General features: G+C 39.3%; 1 protein-coding gene across 2 annotated transcripts in view; it reads left to right on the top strand.

Moving 5' to 3' along the window:
• LOC109920746 (ATP-binding cassette sub-family D member 2-like) overlaps window positions 1-21811 on the top strand; it is a 94663-nt gene that overhangs the window by 56072 nt on the left and 16780 nt on the right. Inside the window, exons 6-9 of one of the 2 annotated variants that reach the window (XR_007264448.1) lie at window positions 2329-2474; window positions 10640-10785; window positions 13107-13194; window positions 17444-17528. Coding sequence is in view for 1 of the 2 variants with exons in the window: in XM_048610122.1 (XP_048466079.1) it covers window positions 2329-2474; window positions 10640-10785; window positions 17444-17528 (377 nt within the window). In the remaining variant the exon portion in view is untranslated. The remainder of the gene's footprint in view (window positions 1-2328; window positions 2475-10639; window positions 10786-13106; window positions 13195-17443; window positions 17529-21811) is intronic. The other variant, XM_048610122.1, reaches the window with a different exon arrangement.

Genomic DNA, 21811 nt, shown 5'->3' with positions numbered 1-21811 from the left:
AGATCTCGGTGTCCATGTGCATAGATCACTGAAAGTTGCCACCCAGGTTGATAGCGTTGTTAAGAAGGCGTACAGTATGTTAGGTTTTATTGGTAGAGGGATTGAGTTTCGGAGCCATGAGGTCATGTCGCAGCTGTACAAAACTCTGGTGCGGCCGCACTTGGAGTATTGCGTACAGTTCTGGTCACCGCATTGTAGGAAGGATATGGAAGCATTGGAAAGGGTGCAGAGGAGATTTACCAGGATGTTGCCTGGTATGGAGGGAAGGTCTTATGAGGAAAGGCTGAGGGTTTTGAGGCTGTTTTCGTTAGAGAGAAGAAGGTTAAGAGGTGACTTGATAGAGACATACAAGATGATCAGAGGATTAGATAGGGTGGACAGTGGGAGCCTTTTTCCTCGGATGGTGATGGCTAGCATGAGGGGACATAGCTTTAAATTGAGGGGTGATAGATATAGGACGGATGTCAGAGGTAGGTTCTTTACTCGGAGAGTAGTAAGGGTGTGGAATGCCCTGCCTGCAAAAGTAGTAGACTCGCCCACTTTAAGGGCATTTAAATGGTCATTGGATAAACATATGGATGATAATGGAATAGTTTAGGTTAGATGGGCTTCAGATTAGTTTCACAGGTCGGCGCAACATCGAGGGCCGAAGGGCCTGTACTGCACTGTTATGTTCTATGTTCTATGTTCTGTTGTTCATCTGTTCGCTACCTCTGCTTTGCTTTTTTGTTTCTTCTGATTTTTAAATTTCTCTTCAATTGAACTCTTTTTCTCCACCCCTCCCTCCACCCACCCCCAACCAATTGAAGTCCTATCAAAATCCCTAGTTCTACAATTTGCCAGCATACTGGTCCCAGCATGGTTTAAATGAAGTCCATGCCAATGGAACAGCTCTGTCTTTCCTAGTAATGTTGACACTGCCACAGGGATTGGAACCCACTTCTCCTACACCAATCTTTTGAGCAGCACATTTACCTCTAATCTTATTTATTCAAGCCAATTTTCATTTGGCTCAGGTAAGCATCCAGCGATTATTAGTTTTGATTCTACTTTGTAATTTAGCTACAAGATGCCCATAATCTCCCATTAAACCTCTTTCCTTGAGCTATTTGTTGGTATCCATGTAGGCCATGACAAATGGATCATTCCCCTTCCATTCCAAGTTCCTGTCCAGCCAAACAGAGATGTCTTGAGCCTTGGCATCAGGTATGCAGCACAGACTTTGAGACTCTGTCTTTGCTGCAGGGAACAGTACCTATTCCCCTAACTTTTCTATCTCTTATTACTAATACATTTCTCTTTTGGGACCATAACTGCTCTGCCAGGATGTATTCCTAAGCCAACCCAAGCAATGCTTGACACAGTGTTGATCACCACAACATGAATCATCATATTCCGAGACACAAGGCTCCAAGGGAAAGAGTATACTGGTGTAATTTTTGCATTTCATATAAGAAGGTTCTTTGTGGAAATAATTGGAGGTTATGAGTCACTAATCTAAACTTAGATTTATTTCCAATTTCACAGATCAAATATTGTTCATAAACCAAAGACTTAGCATATATAAGATACTTTAACTATCATGAACATATTTAGAATATTCATAAATTATGCTAACACAAGTTATAATTATAGACCTTTGAGCATAGTGGTTAGGAAGTCACGTTGAGGTTGTTCAGGACGTTGGTGAGGCCAGTCCTGGAGTACTGTTTGCAGCTCTGGTCACCCTTACAGGGTTCAGAAAAGATGTACCAGGATGTTGCCAGAAATGGGGGGGCTTGAGATATAAAAATAGACTGGAAAGTCTGGGACTTTTCTCACTGGAGCATGTGAGGTTGAGGGGACCTTATTAAGGTTTATAAATCACGAGGGGAGTAGATGAGGTGAATGACAAAGGTCTTTTCCTCAGGTGGACAAATTCAAAATTAAGGGGCATACTTTTAAGGTGAGAGGAGAAAGATTTTGAAAGGAAGTGAAGGACAACTTGTTTTACACTGGGTCGTGTGTGGACTGAACTGCAAAAAAAAGGGATGCAAGAACAGTTACAGCATTTAAAAGAAATTTGGATAAATTCATGAATAGGAAAGGCATGGAGGGATATGGGCCAAGTGCAGGCAGGTGGGACTAGTTTGGTTGGGAATATGGTCGGCATGTACTAGTTGGACCGAAGGATCTGTTCCCATGCTCTATGGCTCTATATAATTTGATTTTTAAATAGATTTTACATTAATTTCTGTGAATTATGTGTAATATTTTAGCAGACATTACATGTATGCAATAGCTCTTGAGCAATAATTTGCTATTGTTAAACTTATTATAATTTTACAGGTCGATGAAGGTATGCACCTCCTTATTACTGGTCCAAATGGCTGCGGAAAAAGTTCTTTATTCAGGATATTGAGTGGTTTATGGCCAGTGTATGGAGGGGTATTGTATAAACCACCTCCTCAGCACATGTTCTATATTCCACAGAGGTGAGTACTTTAGCTTCATTGAAATCTTTTCTTATTCTTCAATGTAAATATAATTCCAGTTTTTTTCAGTCTTTTTGAGAGTTGCCAATTTGTCCACATGTTGTCCTTTTAACTAGTTCTTTCTCTGTGAGAATTAAATGAGCAGAAATTGTATGCAATTTAATAAATTTAAGAACGTGACAACTTATCCTGAGATGTTTTTATACAGAGATAGTAGGAACTGCAGATGCTGGAGAATCTGAGATAACAAGGTGTAGAGCTGGATTAACACAGCAGGCCAAGCAGCATCAGAGGAGCAGGAAGGCTGACGTTTCGGGCCTAGACCCTTCTTCAGAAAATCCGAAACGTCAGCCTTCCTGCTCCTCTGATGCTGCTTATCCTGCTGTGTTCATCCAGTTCTACACCTTGTTATCTCATGTTTTTATACAGGTACATTTTTCCCAAATCGGGCTATCTAAAAACCAGAGATGATTAAAACCAGACATTTTTATGAACTCCCATGCATGAATTCTTACTCATTTAATAGGAATAAAATAACTTGGTGGCATGCTTGGCTAGGTTGCTACATTGGTGTGGACAATTTATTGATTTGTGTGCAGGTCCCTTCCCACATTGATTGGTCCAGATGATACTTGACTGCACCCAACACAGCTCAATCTAAATAGCCCAACAAGATCCAACCAAAAACCAGCAAGATCCAAAATTTAACACAGAACCTGTCCTAAGGTTGCTAGTTTTGTATATACTTCTAAATGTTGGCTTAGGTTTGTCCAAATGAAGTTGTTAACTGCGTTAATGCGATTATTAATTTAGTATTATAATATATCTTGAGAGAGAAGTAGCCTTCCCAACTTAGACACTAACACAGTCATATTTTAATTCAGCTTATGTTCATTTAATGGTCTATCAGTAGATAAATTCATCCTTAAAATGGTTTAGTATTTTGTCCAACATTTTGCTAATTGGTCATATGTATTCCTACATTTCTTTCAGCTCTTTGATTTAAATTTTGGATATGTGAAATAGCATATTGCAGTAGGTGGTAGGGAATATATGAAATGAGACAAAAACAAGTGTAAAATTTATTAATGAAGATCTACTGACAGTATAAAAAAACAATTGAATCAACCATAAGCAGTCAGAAAATTCTTCCAATAAAAGAAAGGATGGAACCCAATACACTTCACATATTTTGTTCTTTGTGCTCTTTGGTGTAGATGTTACCACTTTTTTTGAATGGTTGCCTTGCAAGCATCAGAATAATGTTTGATTCTATTGTGATTAGTATCAAAACATTCCTGTTTCAACCTAATAATGTAAAAACAAAAGGTTCCTGGATATTTGAGATCCTCTCAGTCATCAGTATTTACACGTTGCCTGTTGGGCATAATAACAGGCATATCAATTTTATCCTTATGTTCGTGGGATAATATGACTGCAGGATTGTCTAGATCCATCCCAGTATGTCCTTTTTTAAATCAGATTGTTGTTCTTTGTACTGCCCAGTGTGAGTGCTGTTGGAGCTAAGATATGTTTGGCTACTTGCTTCAGTGGTGTTTGAAGTAATGATTGTGTTGTCTGCCTTCAAGAACTTTCCTAATTATACTGCATTGTTTGTTAATAATCCTGGCTGGGTTTTGAGGTATTGGAGATGTTTGAAATTACTAAATTTATCAGACTACCCCAATTAAATTTCCTGATGTAAGGTTTGCCCCTAAAAGTAGGGATGTTATGGCACAGTGGTAGTGGCCTTATCTCTGAGCTGGGAGGCACAGGTTCAAGTCCCACCTGCTGTGGAGGTGTGTCATAACATTTCTGAAGAGGTCATTGAAAATGTCTTCCTCCAAAAGCGCATAAACAAGTTCTTCCTCTGTCGGGATAATGTGATGCTTCAATTATTAGGAATGAGCAGGAAATCAAAGAATCACACTTATTAGTTGAATAATTGGAGTCTTAGAATTAGTTTTTATTGTCACGTACTCAAGTGCAGGGATACAGGAGTATGGTGAAAAGGGTACAAAGTCACCATTCTCTGGTGACATCTTAGGTACAAAAAACATAATTAACAGAAACAACCATCTTAGATACAAAGCCAAAACAACCATTTTAGATACAAAAATTAGAATTAAAAATAAACAAAAGTGGCCATATGAGAAACAGTTGTTTTTTTTTAGAAGAATAGGAAATAATGGGATTTGCAAGCATGTTTGGGATGCAAGACAAGAGGGAATCATCCAACTTGAGTTCAAAATGGGACTAGGGCTAATTTAAACTCTTAGGCTTTATTAAAGTAATCCAGGAATATCCCCACCTAAACTAATAGGTCTGAACTTTACTCTTTGTAATACATGCTGACTTCTGAGCAGAAGGTCTTCGGTTCAAATCCTGCTCCAAAAGACTGGAGCATGTATTCTGAGTTGATACTTAAATGAAGAAATGCTACATTATTGGGAGATGCCACAATTTAGGTGAAATATTGAACTGAGGCTTGGTATGTCCTATACATGAACCCAAAATGATCTCTCATAAGCAACTGACTACAGCATGAGAGTTGTACTAGTGATAAAATGTCACAAAATGCTAAAAAACTCCAGGTCTGATGTGAGTTCATTTCGGTCTGGATCATTACCTTTGTTTCACAGATGCTGCCTGCCCTGATGTGTATTTGCATTTTGTTTTGTTTATTTCCAGTATCAGCAGTATTTTACTTCTGTATCAGAGTTCCTCTGGTGTCTGGCCAACATTCATCCCTCAGTTAATAGTGACAACAGATGATCTAGAACACAGGAACAGGATTAGGCTATTCGTCCCATTGAAGCTGCTCCACCAATTAATATAATCGTGGCTGATTGAACACTTCATTGGCTTTATGCACGTATCCTCAATCCTTTATGCTATTGCTAATCAAAAGTTATCAAACTCTACTTTAAATATACTCAAAATTGGACCTTCCACAGCCCTCTGGAATAGAGAGTTCCAAAGATTCACCACCTTCTGAACGAAAGAATTTCACTTTCTCCCTGTCTTAAATGACAACCATTTATTTTTAAATTGTACCTCCGGATTCCCAACCAGGAAAAAAATTTTAACTGCATCTCCTCAGTCCAGGCTTTTAAGTATTTTGTAGATTTCAATTAGATCATCTCTCATTCTTGAACCTTGAGAGAATTCAGAATGTTTTCCCAATTTCTTCTTTTAGACATTCCTACCATCGTAGGAACAGGCTGGTGAAACTTTTTGCACTTCCTTTTATGGCAATAATAACTTCCCTGAGATAAGGGAACTAAAACTGCACATAGTTCTCCAGGAGTGGTCTCGCCAAGATCCTGTACAAATGAAGCAAGACTTCACTACTCTTGCGCTCAAGTCCTCTTGTGATAAAGGCTCACATTCCATTAGCCTTTCTAATACTGGGCGCACGTGCATATTAGCCTTCAGTGACTTACTGACAAGGACAGTCAAGTCTTTTTGCACATCTACGTTTTTTAACCCCCCTCAACTTAAGAAATGCTGTGTACACCTGCTCTTCCTGAAAAAGTGGATAATCTCACATTTTTCCATGTTATATTCCATCTGCCTTGCCGAATTACAAAGCCTGTCCAAATCATCCTGAAAATGTCTTAATTCTTCTGCACTGCATAGATTCCTGCTCAGCTTTGTATCACCTGTAAATTTGGAAATATTGTTGCTTGTGGCACCTTGTTGTCAGCCTACATTACAACAATAAGCAGATTTCAGAAATGCCTATTTGCCTCAAACTTTTTTTTTCAGGTTCTGACAATTACAGTATGGGTGTATCTTTCTTTCTTTCTCCTTCTATCTCTTTAATTATCTCTTTAATTATCTATCATCTTTGGCAATTGGCTGGGGTAGATTCCATTTGTAATCTGTCTTGTAGTTGAGAATATGTGGCTATAGTAAATTTGAATTAGGTTTACTTTTTATCATTTATCTAATCCTGTTTGTGATGAGCACATTTTTGTGTTTTCCTGGTATTGTTTTTTTTTCCATAAAACCTTGAGCAAGAAAAGCACCTGCTTAAATTAGATTGAAAAGAAAAGGGTGTGATTTTGGATTAAGAAGGTAAGGGAGAAGAGTGCCAATAAAAATTCTAAAGATTGTGAAGGGGAGAGCCTATGTGCAATGTTGCAGCAGTGGATAGAATCGGCAGAATTTAGAGCAGACAATGTGGGGGTGGCTCAGGTGGGCATTAAAACCCTGAACAGACATAGAAACCTGCCCACTTCTGGGTTTTACATGTGTATCTTTACAAATGAGTTGAATAGAGTTACCCTGTTGGTAATGTCAGTCTGGAAATAGAGTATTAATTTTGAACCTATTCCAGCATCCTGGGTTCCAAGCTGTGTGGAGTTCACAAGGATCAACAAAGCAAAAGCATGGCACAGAACCACTTTTCAATTAAACTAACAGGCTGGAATCACTTCAAATAGTTAAATTGGATAGCTGCTGGGCTGTCTATGTGAAATGCTTGTGCTTACAGCACTTGTTTAGAGAATTCAGGACCAGTTTTCCCAATTTCTTCTCTTGGACATTCCTACCATCCTCAGAACAGTCTGGTGAACCTTTCTTGCACTTCCTTTATGACAATAATAACTTCCCTGAGATAAGGAGCTTGCAAGATGGATAAAAAACTGGCTCAATCACAGAAGACAGAGGGTAGCAGTGGAAGGGTGCATTTCTGAATGGAGGGCTGTGAATAGTGGCGTTCCTCAGGGATCAGTGTTGAGACCTTTGCTATTTGTAATATATATAAATGATTTGGAGGAAAATGTAACTGGTTTGATTAGTAAGTTTGCGGATGACACAAAGGTTGATGGAATTGTGGATTGTGATGAGGACTGTCAGAGAATATAGCAGGATATAGATCAGTTGGTGACTTGGGCAGAGAGATGGCAGATGGAGTTTAATCTGGAAAAATGTGAGGTAACGCATTTTGAAAGGTCTAGTCCAGATGTAAAATATACAGTAAATGGCAGAACCCTTAAGAGTACTGAAAGGCAGAGGGATCTGGATGTACAGGTACAAAGGTCATTGAAAGTGGCAATGCAGGTGGAGAAGGTAGTCAACAAGGCAAACGGCATGCTTGCCTTCATCGGCCGGGGCATTGAGTTTAAAAATTGGCAGGTAATGTTGCAGCTTTATCGAACCTTAGTTAGGCTGCATTTGGAATAGTGTGTTCAGTTCTGGTCACTACACCATCAAAGGATGTGGTGGCTTTGGAGAGGGTACAGAAAAGATTTACCAGATGTTGTCTGGAATGGAGGGCATTATCTATTGGGAAAGGTTGGAGAAACTTGGATGTTCTCACTGGAAAGATGGAGGTTGAGGAGTGACCTGATAGAGGCCGACAAGATTATGAAGGGCATAGACAGAATGAACAGTCAGAAGCTTTCCCTGGGTGTAAGAGTCAGTTACTAGGGGGCATCGGTTTAAGGCGTGAGGGGCAATGTTCAAAGGTGATGTACAAGGTAGGGTTTTTTTTCCAGAGAGTGGTGGGTGCCTGCAACTTGCTGTCGGGGGAGGTAGTGGAAGCAGAGACTATAGTGACAAAAGGGCGTCTTAACAAATACATGAATAGGATGGGAATAGAGGAATATGGTCCCCAGAAGGTTAGGGGGTTATAGTTATGACGGGCAGCATGTCGGTGCAGGCTTGGAGGGCTGAAGGGCCTGTTCCATCGCTGTAATTTTCTTTGTTCTTTGTTCTTTGTTCTAAAACTCCACACAGTTCTCCAAACGATTTCCAAGTTGGTGGTCACTTTATGTGAATTGGACTGATACTCCTCTAAATTTTCTTGCTGTTAGCCTTCACTGTAGCATGGATCAGCTTTTATACTACTGATGAGAAACAGGAAGATCAGTAACACTAACAGAATGACGGATACCAAAACCAACACCAGCAGCATAACTAACTTCTTAGTCACACACCAATCCACAAGACAAAGAAAATAGACACACAGCCAGCTCAAAGGAGGCAATTCCCCAATACAGAGTCTGCAGGCAGAGGATCAACTTTGTTGACACGACAGAGCACCATTATCTCACAAGGCTTAGACTTTCACTGATAGAAGCAATGACCTACCTCAAGCTTCCCGGAGCAAAATCTCCTTTGCTGTGTACCCAGTGGGAAAACATTGCTGTGTCAACAAGGCGGCTATCACTGCCATTCCCAAGAGTTGTGCACACTCTTCTGCAAAGACAGAAGGCAGAGAATTAGAGAAATGGATTATGCAGAGAGGACACAGTAACAATATTGTGGCGATGACTGAGTAATCAGTGTGAGATGTCAAGGAAAAAGGATTAGTGTTGGTTGTTCAGAAAGTCATGCAAGGAAGTGTCTGGAGAGAAAGGAATAAGTAGAGTTGCAAGGTGTTATTTAGGAAATGTTGTGCAGGAGAACACTGGAAAAGTCAGAGTGTGGGTGTTGGCATTGAAACTGAGATTTACCTTGCCTGCTATTCTGAGGTGAGCGAACCCATTTCGGGCACTATGTCCAGATTCAGTGGACTATTTGTAGACTCTTCCATTTGTAGGAAGCTGCACTGCATCAGAATTCTAGGGAAGAGTCTCCCTTGCAATCTTGTCATTGCTAAAACCTCAGGGAACGATGTTAAAGTTCAGTCATTCTTACCCCTGCCGAGCACCATTTAACAGGAGATCCTTTTGTGCAACAGAATGTAGAAAGCCAATATGCATGAACTCTGATTCAACAGTAGACTTTGAAGCAGGATGTTAATGCCGTGGCTGAATAAAAGGAGTACAGCAAAGTTGACTTCATTTAGAAATTGGTTTCCAACCAACTTCTGGCCTCTGACCACTTTAATCAGCCTGATGTAAATAAAATTCTGCTCACTGTATCTGGGAACTGAGTCTAGAGTGAATTGTGTGTCTCTTTGAAATGTAACTGATCTATTCAACTAGTTTCAGATACCATAATATTATAATCAGGCCTGTTTGTGACTTGTCAGCTGATTAGGGCTATGATAGCTTTTTAATAAGCTGTTAGCTTTTCTTCGTTAGTGGGCATGTACGACAATTTTTATCCAGAACTATTTAATGTATATACAGCTGTAAAGTGGAATGAGGCATAGTTTTAAAAAAAACTGACGTTCTGGTTGACATTTCATTATTTATTTGTGTAGTTACTTTTAGTACTTCATTTATAATATGAGTGTTTAATCTAAACTAAAAACCACCAGATATAGAAAGTTCTTTTAGCTTAGCTTCAGATGATCAGATAATTGAATATTCCAAATGTTATTTAGTTTCATTGTGTTTGATCTCATTTATAAACATTTGGACAATTTAAATTTAGGTGAATTCAGTCATTTGTTAGGTTTTCCCAAGCCTGATAAGCACAAGTCAACAGATCGTTGTGTGGGTTATGCTCCTGCTGCATCTCATCTGTATCTAGTATTTCCAAATTCTGTCTTTATATTCCATTTGTTCTTTAGATCACAACGATGTATTCTCTGTACTCATCACAGTCAATACAGATGAAGTAGAACATCAAACAGAATCTGTAAGCCTCACACTGGCATCCTCAAACCTTCATAGATTGACTATTTAATTACTTTAACAAAATATCCTGAGAAGTTCTTCACTGATTTTGTTATGAATGTTAGATATGATTACATCATTAGTTGAAAGTCTGTCATATTGTCTTCTGTTCAAGTATTCCTTTAAAGATCATAGAAAGTATAGAATCTAATAGCACATAAAGAAGTTAGAACAGATGTTTTAAAGATTCAGATCTCAATCATGGGAATAATTCTAAAGGCATATATTGATTTAGACAAAAATGAGTGGAACTTCCAATGCTTCCTGATATGTCAGGAATAGCTAATCTTTCACACATCAGGAGCTGAGAAAAGATTTATTTCCATGAGAGAACGTCAGGTTTGTGTACAGTATATTACTAATCTGTGCGTTGATATTTTCTTGAGCATGTTTCTGGATGCTCCACTACTGGTGCACCTCTGGATCTTTGGGCCACTTGACATTTGATGCATAAACCTCTGTCTGAATTATGATTTTTCAACTTGTTGAGACAGTCTGTACCATTTACCCTGTTAAAATGCAGATTTGTCATGAATTATGTTATCTATCAATTGATAAATTACTAATTTTTATCTTGATTTACAGACCGTACATGTCTGTTGGAACTCTGAGAGATCAGGTTATCTACCCAGACTCTGTGGAAGACATGAGTGAGAAAGAGTGCACAGATCTGGATCTGGAGCATATCCTAGATATTGTTCACCTGAAGCACATTGTACAGAGAGAGGGAGGTATGAATGTGGTTCTACAAATGAATACTCTTTTAGTAGAAAGCATTTTTCTACAATATTTTAATTCTCAAGGCTTATCATTGCAGTGTTTCCAAGTTTGGACTTCATAGATGGATTGAATCTAATTGTAAAACTTTAAATCAATGTCAATTTTATCCTGATAGTTATAGAACTGTTTATTCTACAGCTCATTACAAGTAACACTGGAGATCAAATGATCAATGATGAAAACAAAATAAAACAAAAAAATGATTGCACAGGATTATATATGAATTATTTTGTCGAAATATGACTTTTAGCTCAAGGAATTTTAAGAGCACTTGGAAACCTTGTAAATACTTTGAAGTCTTTCTTTGTTTTTAATGCCCTCGTTGAACACAAAAACCATACAAAATTTGTTAAACATTCTTGCATATTTATTAACAGACTTTGCAATCACTGTTTTAGTTTACACTAATTATAAATTTTGGAAAGTAACTTTTTATTATCCTCAGTAAGCATCTCCGCTGAAATTTATTTAACTGTAATTACTTCTGTTAGAACTTTGTCCCAGTACCCGGACCTCTGTGTTTGAGTTCCAAAGGGCAGATTAACATACCTTGTCACTATGTGTAGTAGTCACTCATAATCTTCTCTATTACGTAATTTGTTTCCAGTTTACCAACAGGCTTTATCTTAGTTTATGCACTGCGTTATGTGTAAATAATCAAATTAATAAATAAGCATTGATTAAATGTTGAGCTACATTCCTCTTTATCAAACAGGTTTTTAGACAATTGAGATTTTTTTTTTGGACAGACTGCAATAGTGGATTCCATAGGCAACTTAAGTTCCACTGTAGATGTGGGGCTGACACAACCAGCTTTTTTTTTAGGAAGCATGAGGATAGGAGATAAAATGGAATGCTTATGATTAAATTACCTGCACCATCCATGATTTTCTAAACATTAAAATTAGTTGCTGGAATGTTGTGAATTGAATGAACGTGATTTCCCTATTAAATATTCCCAAATGGGGAGAATTTTGGATTGTTAACATACAAAAAGGAAAATTGGCCCGTTTATTTAAAATTAATTTCTATTTCTGTCAAGAAGTTGTGGTGCCTAAATTGATCTGTTGTTCTGTTCATTCTACTTGGAGAGCATAGTCAATGATCCCCTTACAGTTTGGCTTTGTTGCACATGATCTGTTTATTTCAATGTACTCTATTCAGCTGGGTTTCATCTCAAGGATTTAAAAGAGAGCGGTGAAAGCATTGCTAGTGCCTAACTATAATTTTCCAAAGTTTTGTCTCAATTCAGGTATCCTTCATTTAAATTAGAAAATTCCACATGCTACTCCGTTATTTAAGGATGGTGAAACGGGAAACCAAGGAATTATACACCTGTTAGCTTAACGTGTTGTTGAGAAATTACTATAATTTATAATTAAGAACAGAGAAACTGAACAACTTGAAGATTTCCAGACAAGTAGACAGAGCCAGCTTGGATTTGTAAAAGATCAGTCATGCCTAATGATTCAGATCGAATTTTTTTAAAGAATTAACTAGAGTAGTTGCAGAATATTGAATATTATTTTTGTGGACTTCAGAAGACATTTGATTAGTTCTATTATGAGAAGCTCTTAGCTGAAGATCAATGGATTGAAGGCAAAGTATCAGTCTGGCTAGCAAACTGAGTGGCAGGAGATATTTAAGGATATGGCCTACTCCTGTTCTTATGTTAACTGATAAAGTAATCATTTTTTTTACATCAAAACAGTGACTACACTTAAGTAGTACTTTATTGGTTGAGTTATCCTTGTCTGCGAGGGCCCGCTGATGACTTTATTGATGGCAAAGCACTTTGGGATATCTGTGCTGCTGAGATGCCCAAGATAAATACATGATTTATTTATTAAGTCATCATCAATTGTGAAATGAACATCAATAATTCCATTGTACTTACCCACTGTTGTACGATTGCCTTCACTGTTGTTGATCCCAATAAATAGTCTGAGATGGTGATCCAAAACAAGACTTTATGGAAAGAGATGTTTCCAGCATCAGTCTTTAAACAAATTATACAGTGGCTGCTTGTTGCAACTCACAAAGTAGCCCAAAGACTCCAACAAGAAGCTAAAGCATTCAATGACATGGAGGCTCTGGTTCAGAAAATGATTTCAAAAAGAACGTTTTGCATCATAAAGTATTCTGTTTGGAACAAATAAATTTCCTTTTCAGCAACAGTATCTCCCGTCAACAAAGTATTAACATTATGTACACAAAAGCTTTGGTAGTACTTATTAACTCAATGTGACAAAATGTCTTTGCAATGATTTAGATTGAACAGTGTCAACTCAGTTTAATCTTGCAAGATATGATCAACCTACGTTGAATGTCAGGAAAATGGTGGAACAACCAATGTCTATGTAAGTGTGTTTAAAAAAAAAAAGCTCACAGTTTATTATCTAACTTCTGGACTTCTAGAAATGATAGCACTGTGAAACCCAAGCGCAGTAAAAATAGTTTTTTATTCACTTGTGTGACACGGGTTTCACCAGCTGGCCAGCATTTATTGCCCATCTCTAGCTGTCCTTGAGAGTTGATTTGATCTTGCTAAACTGCCTTTTTGAACAGCTGCAGTCCATGTATTGTAGGGTAACCTACATTAGGGAGAGAATTCCAGGTTTTTGACCCAGCAACAGTGAAGGAACAGCGATGTATTTCCAAGCCAGGATGGTGAGCGGCTTGGAGAGGTGAACTTGCGTCGTGGTAGTTCCCATGTGTTTGCTGCCATTGTCCTGGATGGAAGTGGTCATGGATTTGGAAGATGCTGTCTAAGGATCTTTGATTTTCTGCAGTGCATCTTTTAGTGCACATTTTGCTACTGAGCGTTGGTGGTGGAGGGAATGGATGCTCATGGATATGGTGCCAATCAAGTCCAGGATAGAATCAAACTTCTTGAGTGTTGTTGGAGCTGCACTCATCCAGGCAAGTAGGGAGTATTCCATAACAGTCTTGACTTGTAATTTGTAGATGGATAGGCTTTGGGAAAGTAGAGTCACAGGTAGACAGAGTAGTGAAGAAGGCATTTTGTATGCTTGCCTTTATCGTTCACTGCATTGAGTATAGGAGTTGGGAGGTCATGTGGCGCCTGCTGAGGCTACTTTTAGAATACTGTGTTCAATTCTGGTCTCCCTGCTATAGGAAGATGTCAAACTTGAAAGGGTTCAGAAAATATTTACAGGGATGTTGCTGGTGTTGGAGGGTTTGAGCCATAGGGAGAGGCTGAAAAGACTGGAGCTACTTTCTCTGGAGTGTTGGAGTGTTGGAGTCTGAGAGGTAATCTTACAGTGATTTATAAAATTGTGAGCTGCATGGATAGGGTGAATAGCCATGGTCTTTTCCCCAAGGTAGGGGAGTCCAAAACTTAAAAAGTACAAGTTTAAGATGAGAGGGGAAAAATTTAAAAGGAGCCCATAGGGGCACTAATTTCACAGAGGATGGTGCATGTATGGAATGAGCTGCCAGATGGACTGGTGGAGGCTGGTACAGTTACAACATTTAAAAAACACCTGGACGGGTACGTAAATAGAGAGGATTCAGAGTCATATGGGCCAAATGCTGACAAATGGGACTAGATCAATTTAGGATATTTTATCGGCATGGACGAGTTGAAGTAAAAGGTCTGTTTCCATACTGTACTTGTTGCAGGATTCCTCGTGTCTGACCTGCTCTTGAAGCCACTGTGTTTCTATTGCCATTCAGTTGAGTTTATGATCAGTGGTAATCCCAAGGATGCTAATTGTGCAGAATTCGGTGATGGTAACGTTGAATGATAAGGGACGGTAGTTAGATTGTCTCTTATTGGAGATGGTCATGCCTGACATTTGTGTGGTGCAAATGTTACTTACCACTTGTCAACCCAGGCTGGATGTTGATTAGATCTTGTTCCATTTGAACATGAGCAGCTTCAGAATCTGCGGAGTTGCGAAAGGAACTGAACGTTGTGCAGTCATCAGTGAACAGTGAATTTCTGACCTTTATGATGGAGGGAACGTCACTGATGATACAGCTGATTATGGTTGATCTGAGGATACTACCCTAAGGAACTCCTGCAGAGATGTCTTGGAGCTGAAAAGACTGACCGCCAATAGCCATAACCATCTTCCTATGTGCCAGGTTTAACTCCAGTGGGCAGAGAGTTTGTATTGTGATATTTCTTGATTTCAGTTTTGATAGTGCATTGCCACACTTGATCGAATGTAGTCTTCTGGAATTAAGCACTTTTGTCCACGTTTGATCCAAGGCTGTAATGAGGTCAGGTGCTGAGTGGCCCTGAGGTAATCCAAACTGAGCATCGCTGAACAGGCTACTGTTGAGCAAGTGCTGCTTGATAGCGCTGTTGATGACACCTTGCATCACTTTACTGATGACTGAGATAAGACTAGAGGCGGTAATTGGGCAGGTCGACTTTGTCCTGCTTTTTGTGTGCAATTTTTCACATTGTCAGGTAGGTCCAAGTGTTGTTGCTATACTGGAGGAGCTTGGCTAGGGGAGCAGCAAGTTCCGGAGGACAAGTCTTCAGTACTATTGCCAGAATGTTGTCAGGACCCATAGCCATTGCCTAGTACCTCCAACCGTTTCTTGATATCATGTGGAGTGAATTGAATTAGCTGAAGACTAATATCTGTGATGCTGGGGACCACTGGAGGAGGCCGAGATGAATCATTTTCTCAGTGCTTCTGGCTGAAGATTGCTGTGAATGTTCTCAGCCTTATCTTTTTGCACTGATCTGTTGGTCTCTTCCATCATTAATGATGGGGTTATTTGTGGAGACACATCCTGCAGTGAGTATGGTTATGAATTTCATGTAGAATTCAAAGCAGCATATTTCTCCTGCTTGTTCCTGAAATCTCACCTAACTTCTACTCCAAAGCAAAGCTGAATTTTCCCAAAACCATTCCAATTTGTCTTAATTCAAGGCTATCTTATAATGCAACATTTCATTGTGTTAATAGTGGTAGGATGTGTAACTTTAACTGCAGTTCATTTCCCAGTAAGATCCCCATTCAGCTGGAATATTAGGATTGATATGGGTTGGGGCTTGCCAGGGCAAAGGTTGACGATAGGACTGAATGAAAATCATCATTCATGACAAGTCACCTGAGCTATTCCCTCGATTTGTAATATTGTTATAACGAATGGCCCACTACTGTCCTTTGATTATTGATGTGTACAAGTGAAAGGGAAAAGTTGCAGACCAGAACAGCTATTAAGTGCAAACCAGTTGCATTTAAGACATCTGAAAATATGTGAACTTTACTCAGGTGACAATGAACTTCTACAAGATGTGTTTTAAACATTGGGAAAGCATTGGCTTAGAATAATTCAATATATTTCCATAGATCTCCAGAACATACACAATAATGAAATAATATTAAATGGAGAGAACCGAGATAATAGAGAACAAAATTGGATACTCCTGAAATCATAGATCATAGAATGCCTACAGTGTGGAAGCAGGCCCTTTTGCCCAACAAGTCCACACTAACGCTCAGAACATCTCACCCAGACACATTCCCCTATAACCCACCTAATCTACACATCTCTGCACACTATGGGCAATTTAGCATGGCCATAGCTTTCATTTCTGCAACAGTTATTAAATAGTGTGTAGGGGAATGGAGTAGATCTGAAAATAATGAATGCTGAAAGTTTACTGCGGGTCATTAGTCTCTGCCAGAGAAAGATAAACTAACATTTTGGTTGATGTCTTCATTATTTGAACTTCCATTTAGAATTAGATATGGCGGAATAATTTATGTTAATCCTTATCTGTTTCCATGCTATTGCAAGGTTTGCTTCTGTATAGTTGACCATGCTATGGCCAGTTTTCCATTAAAAACTGGGAACCTAATATTTGTGTCATGGAGAAAGAGATTCTGGTTACTTCTGAAATAGATAGCCCTGTTATGCCATAGGACAAAGGATGGTGTGATTAGTTGTACGAAAATCTGCTGCAAGCCAACGTAAATGAATTGAATAAGTAAAAATGCAGGAGAACAGGCGGGACAGTAAAGCTTTCCCATGTAAATTACCCTCCCTCGAACTGGCAGGAACTAACCGCCCAGATTCCCATCTTTGATGTTAAGGAAGGTACCCACTTGTAGGTGCTAGGTATTTTCTAGCACGTGTGTTTTGAACCTGAGGATCTTCTCAGGGCTACAGTTAATGTGTCCTCAAGTGAAAACTTACACAACACTTCACTGCAATTGGAGCATTTTGATCTTGCATCAGGATTAAAATCAAGATTATGTGATATTTTCTCAAGAAATACTGTTTTAGTTTTCAAAATAAATGGTAATATTCAAATGTTACTTTCAACCTGATTAATTTTCCATTGATGGTGATTTTAATTTTAACATCGTGACTGGGTTAGGTTTATAAAGGGGAAAAGGAAAATACAATTCATCAGAACAAACACTTTCAATATATTTGAGTGAGTTAAATAGCTACAATAAAAGATGAAAAGTCTACTCACATTTTAAAATATTAGAAACAATGTTTAGCTTTACAAAAGGCATTGTTTCATTTACCAGAGTTTTGTTCCTTTCTTACAGTATATATTCTTACAGTACATAGTTTTACATTGAGTTTTATTTCCTATTGCTATAGGATGGGATGCAGTTACTGATTGGAAGGATGTCCTGTCTGGAGGTGAGAAACAAAGGATGGGCATGGCACGAATGTTCTATCATAGGTGAGTTGTGTTTAAGGTAAACATTGGAAGCTAGCCAAATGGCTCATAAAAAAGGGATGTGTACGTAAGGTGTAAATTAAATTCTACTTGGTATAACCTTATGTTGATCATATGTCATGCCAAACTCATAAAATATAACATACATTTTTCATAAATTTTTAAAAGTACTAAATTTAATATTAAGGAATTTTTTTCCTGCCAGCAGAGTATTACTTTTTATTGTGCAGAGCCATACAGTATTACAGCATGTTTGATCATAATTACCAACGCTCACTTCCTGATTATCCTTTGAGAATAAATGAGACAGCTTGTCACTATGGGCTGCTCTCATGCTCTGTTTGGCACTTGGCTGAGGAGTGGTATTGATAGAGACTTGAGAGGAGATTCGGTATCAAGTTCAACAAGGGAAGTTTCCAGAGCTGAGACAGTAACATTTTCAATGGAAATGCCCTTGTAAAAATACGTAATTATTGTCATGTATCTCCAGTGTGCTGATGTTCCCTCACCATTATGTCAGTAGAATATTTCTTAATGTAGAAGTACAAAATGTTCCTTGCATTGTGTTACAACTCTTTTCAAAGAAAATCCTTCAGCATATGAAGAAATGAATGGAGAATTCCCAGCGAATTCTCGCCTTTGTTATGAACTATGGGCTTTGCCTGATATTGTGAAATGTTCTCCATAAAAGACCAGTAACAAGTTTTTTTTTTATTAAGTATAAGCCTCATTATTATAGAGGGTACAATAGTTTTTTTGTAATTCTGTTAGAAACCTTTGCTCTATGGTATACTGACTGATTAATACAGACATTTAATTGAAGTTTTTTTTACTTCTGTGATGAATAATGGTGTCCGATTTTGTTTTGCCACGAAAAGAACGGAATGGGAACAGATTTTTTAAAAAAGATGTATTTTTTAAAATTTGTTCATGAGAATTGGATATCACTGGCTGAGTCAACAATTATTACCCATTTTTAATTGCCTTGGAGAAGATGGTAGTGAGCTGGCTTTTCGAACTGCTGCAGTCCATAGTCTAAGGGTACCACAGTGCTGTTAGGAAGGGAGTTCCAGGTCTTTTGACCCAGCAATGATAAAGGAATGGCAATATAGATCCATGTAGGAGAACTTGCAATTGGTGGCGTTCACATGCATTAGCTGCCTTTGTCCTTCTAGAGGGGGAAAAGATTGCTGGTTTGAAGGTGCTGTACAATAAGTCTTGTTGAGTTACTGCAAGTGCATCAGTTGACATTGGTAAATGGACTGCTTTGTTCTGGATGATGGCAAGTTTCTTGTACATGGTTGGAGATTCACCTATTCAGGCAAGTGGAAAATATTTAATCAAACTTACAAATTGTCCCTTGTGCATGGTAGACAGGCATTGGTGAAACAAGAAGTAAACCTGTTACAGAATTCCTAGCCTCTGACTTGTTCGTGTAACCACTATATTTGTATGGCTAATCCAGTTCAGTTTCTGGTCAGTAGTAAACCCCAAGGTTGCTAATAATGCCATTGAATATCATGGGGAAATGGTTAGCTTCTCTTTTGTTGTAAATGGTCATTGCTTGGCACTTGATGATATTTGCCACATTATAGGCCAATCCTAGATGTTGTCCAGGTCTTGTTGCGTATGGACTGCATCTGAGGAGTTGCAAATGAACATTGGGCAGTCATCACAAATATCCACATTTTTGATCAAATGATGGAGGAAGGGTGATTGATTCATTGATGAAGCAGCTGAAGATGTTTAGGCCTAGGATGCTACCCTCACAGACGTAGATGTTTACAGTACAGGAGGAAGCCATTCAGCCCATTGCATCCCTGCCAGGCAACAAAAATCTGCCTACATTTAGAATAGAACAGCAGTTTATTGTCGCATGTGTTTTTACAAAAAAACAGTGAAAAGTTTTTTGAAAGTCGACATACCACGGCACTTAAACTAATGACAGAAATCATTAATAAAGAAGAATTAACGGCTCCTGAGTTCGGGGTACGCTGGAAAACTGGGCTAAAACTGCCACGCAGAGACAGGCTGAGATTGCCCTGCCATACCAAGACAAGACCTCCACACCAGGATCTGGCCTTCACGCTGGGCTGCTGGAATACCCGGAAACTGCCAAAGAAGACATCCATGACAGAACGAGACCTCCATGCCAGGACAAGACCACCACACTGGGAGTCTGCCCTGCTAGGTCCCAGGCCTGTACTGCCAATTCGGGCTGTTGGAAGACACCTTGGCCTGGGCCTGTGCCTGGTTTGGGAGAAGGTGCCCTCAGCCAAAGTTGTTAAAAGAAAGTAAGGTACCATAATAAATGGCATAGAAAGAAAAAAGAATGTAAAGCAGATGGAGTAGATGAGCTCCATGCTCCTGGGCTGAGGAGCGCTCACATTGCATTGCTACTTCGCCGCCATCCTTTATTTTGGGAATTAGCCCATTGTCAATTCAATTAAATATTCAAATACTGCTTAAATAAGAGTTTCTGCCTCAGTCCTCCTTTTCATGCAGTGAGTGCCAGACTCCCGCAGACTTTGAATGAAAACAATTCTTCTCAATTCTCGTCTCAGCTTGACCTCTTACCTTAAATCTATCCTCAACTAATGGAAAAAGTGCTTTCCTACCCAGCCTATCTATGCTCCTCACAATCTTATACACCTCGATCCGATCCCTTCTCAACTTTTGATGCTCCAAGGAAAACTGCCCCAACCTATCCAATCTTTTCTCATAGCTCAGACCCTCCATCCCAGGCAGCATCCTAATAAATTTCCTGTGCATCAGAACTGCAAGCAGTGCTCCAGCTGCCTAACCAGTGTTTCATACAGCTCCAGCCAAACCTGCTTGCTCTTGCATTCTATGTCTTGGATAATAAAGCAAATATCCCAACTTTCATGCTTCTAGATCATTTTGCTCACATGCAGTATGTCTACACATAAAGAACAATGGATACTGGAGATTGGCGGCATGGTGGCTTAGTGGCTAGTACTGCTGCCTCACAGCGCCAGGGTCCTGGGTTCGATTCCATCCCTCGGGCGACTGTCCGTGTAGAGTTTGCACATTCTCCCCATGTTTACGTGGGTTTCCTCCAGGTGCTCTGGTTTCCTCCCACAGTCCAAGATGTGCAGGCTAGGTGGATTGGCCATGCTAAATTGCCCAGAGTGTTCAGGAATGAGTGGATTAGGGGGATGGGTCTGGGTGGGATGCTACGAGGATCAGTGTGGACCTAGGCCGAAGGGCCTGTTTCCAGAGTGTAGGGATTCTTAAAAAAAAATCTGAAGCACATAAAATCAAAAATTTCTGGAGAAGCTCTTTTACCTTTCCTGCCATGTGATTCCATAGGATAGATGCTTTAGAGGTCATTTTAGACAATTAATAAAATGAAGAGCAGAAGATAGTGCGAGAAAGTTGCCATGGCGGATTGGTTGCTATTAGTTGCATGCAAAGAAACGCTTCACCTAAAAATGGAAAATTTGGCCCCAAATTCCTGATCCCCCTTGCTCACTCAAACATGCTAACTTTGTAGTGACATTTCTACCCTGTGATTCCTCGTTATTTGATTTTCTCCCCATGTAGACCATAACACATAGGAGGAGTAGAATTAAGACTTTTGACCCATTGAGTCTGCTCCACCATTCGATCGTGGCTGATGTTTCTCGACCCCATTCTGCTACTTTCTCCCTGTAACCCTTGATCCCCTTACTAATCAAGGACGTATCTATCTGTGTCTTAAAGATACTCAATGACTTGGTCTCCACAGCCTTCTGCAGCAATGAGTTCCACAGATTCACCACCCTCTGGGTGAAGAAATTCCTCCTCCTGTCATTTCTAAAGGGTCGCCTCTTCACTCTGAGGCTGTGCCCTCAGGTCCTAGTCTCTTCTCCTAGTGGAATCATCCTCTCTATGTCCACTATCAAGGCCTCTAGGTATTCTAAGTTTCAGTAGATCCCGTTTCATCCCTCTAAACTCCAACAACTATGGACCCAGAGTCCTCAACCACTCCTCGTATGACAAGCACTTCATTCCTGGGATCATTGTCGTGAATGTTCTCTGGATCCCTCTCAAGACCAACACATCCTTCCTTGGATACGAGGCCCAAAACTGCTCATAATATTCAAAGTGACCAGAACCTTTTACAGCCTCAGCAATACACTCCTGCTCTGGTATTCTAGCCCTCTCTAAATGAATGCTAACATGGTATTTTCCTTCCTAACTGCCAACTGAACCCGCATATTAACCTTAAGAGAATACTGAACTAGGACTCCTGAGTCCTTTTGTGCTTCAGATTTCCGAAG

The sequence above is a fragment of the Rhincodon typus genome, chromosome 22 (assembly GCF_021869965.1).
Source record: "Rhincodon typus isolate 14 chromosome 22, sRhiTyp1.1, whole genome shotgun sequence".
Lineage (NCBI taxonomy): Eukaryota > Metazoa > Chordata > Chondrichthyes > Orectolobiformes > Rhincodontidae > Rhincodon > Rhincodon typus.
This window is presented reverse-complemented; position numbering and strand designations above follow the sequence as displayed.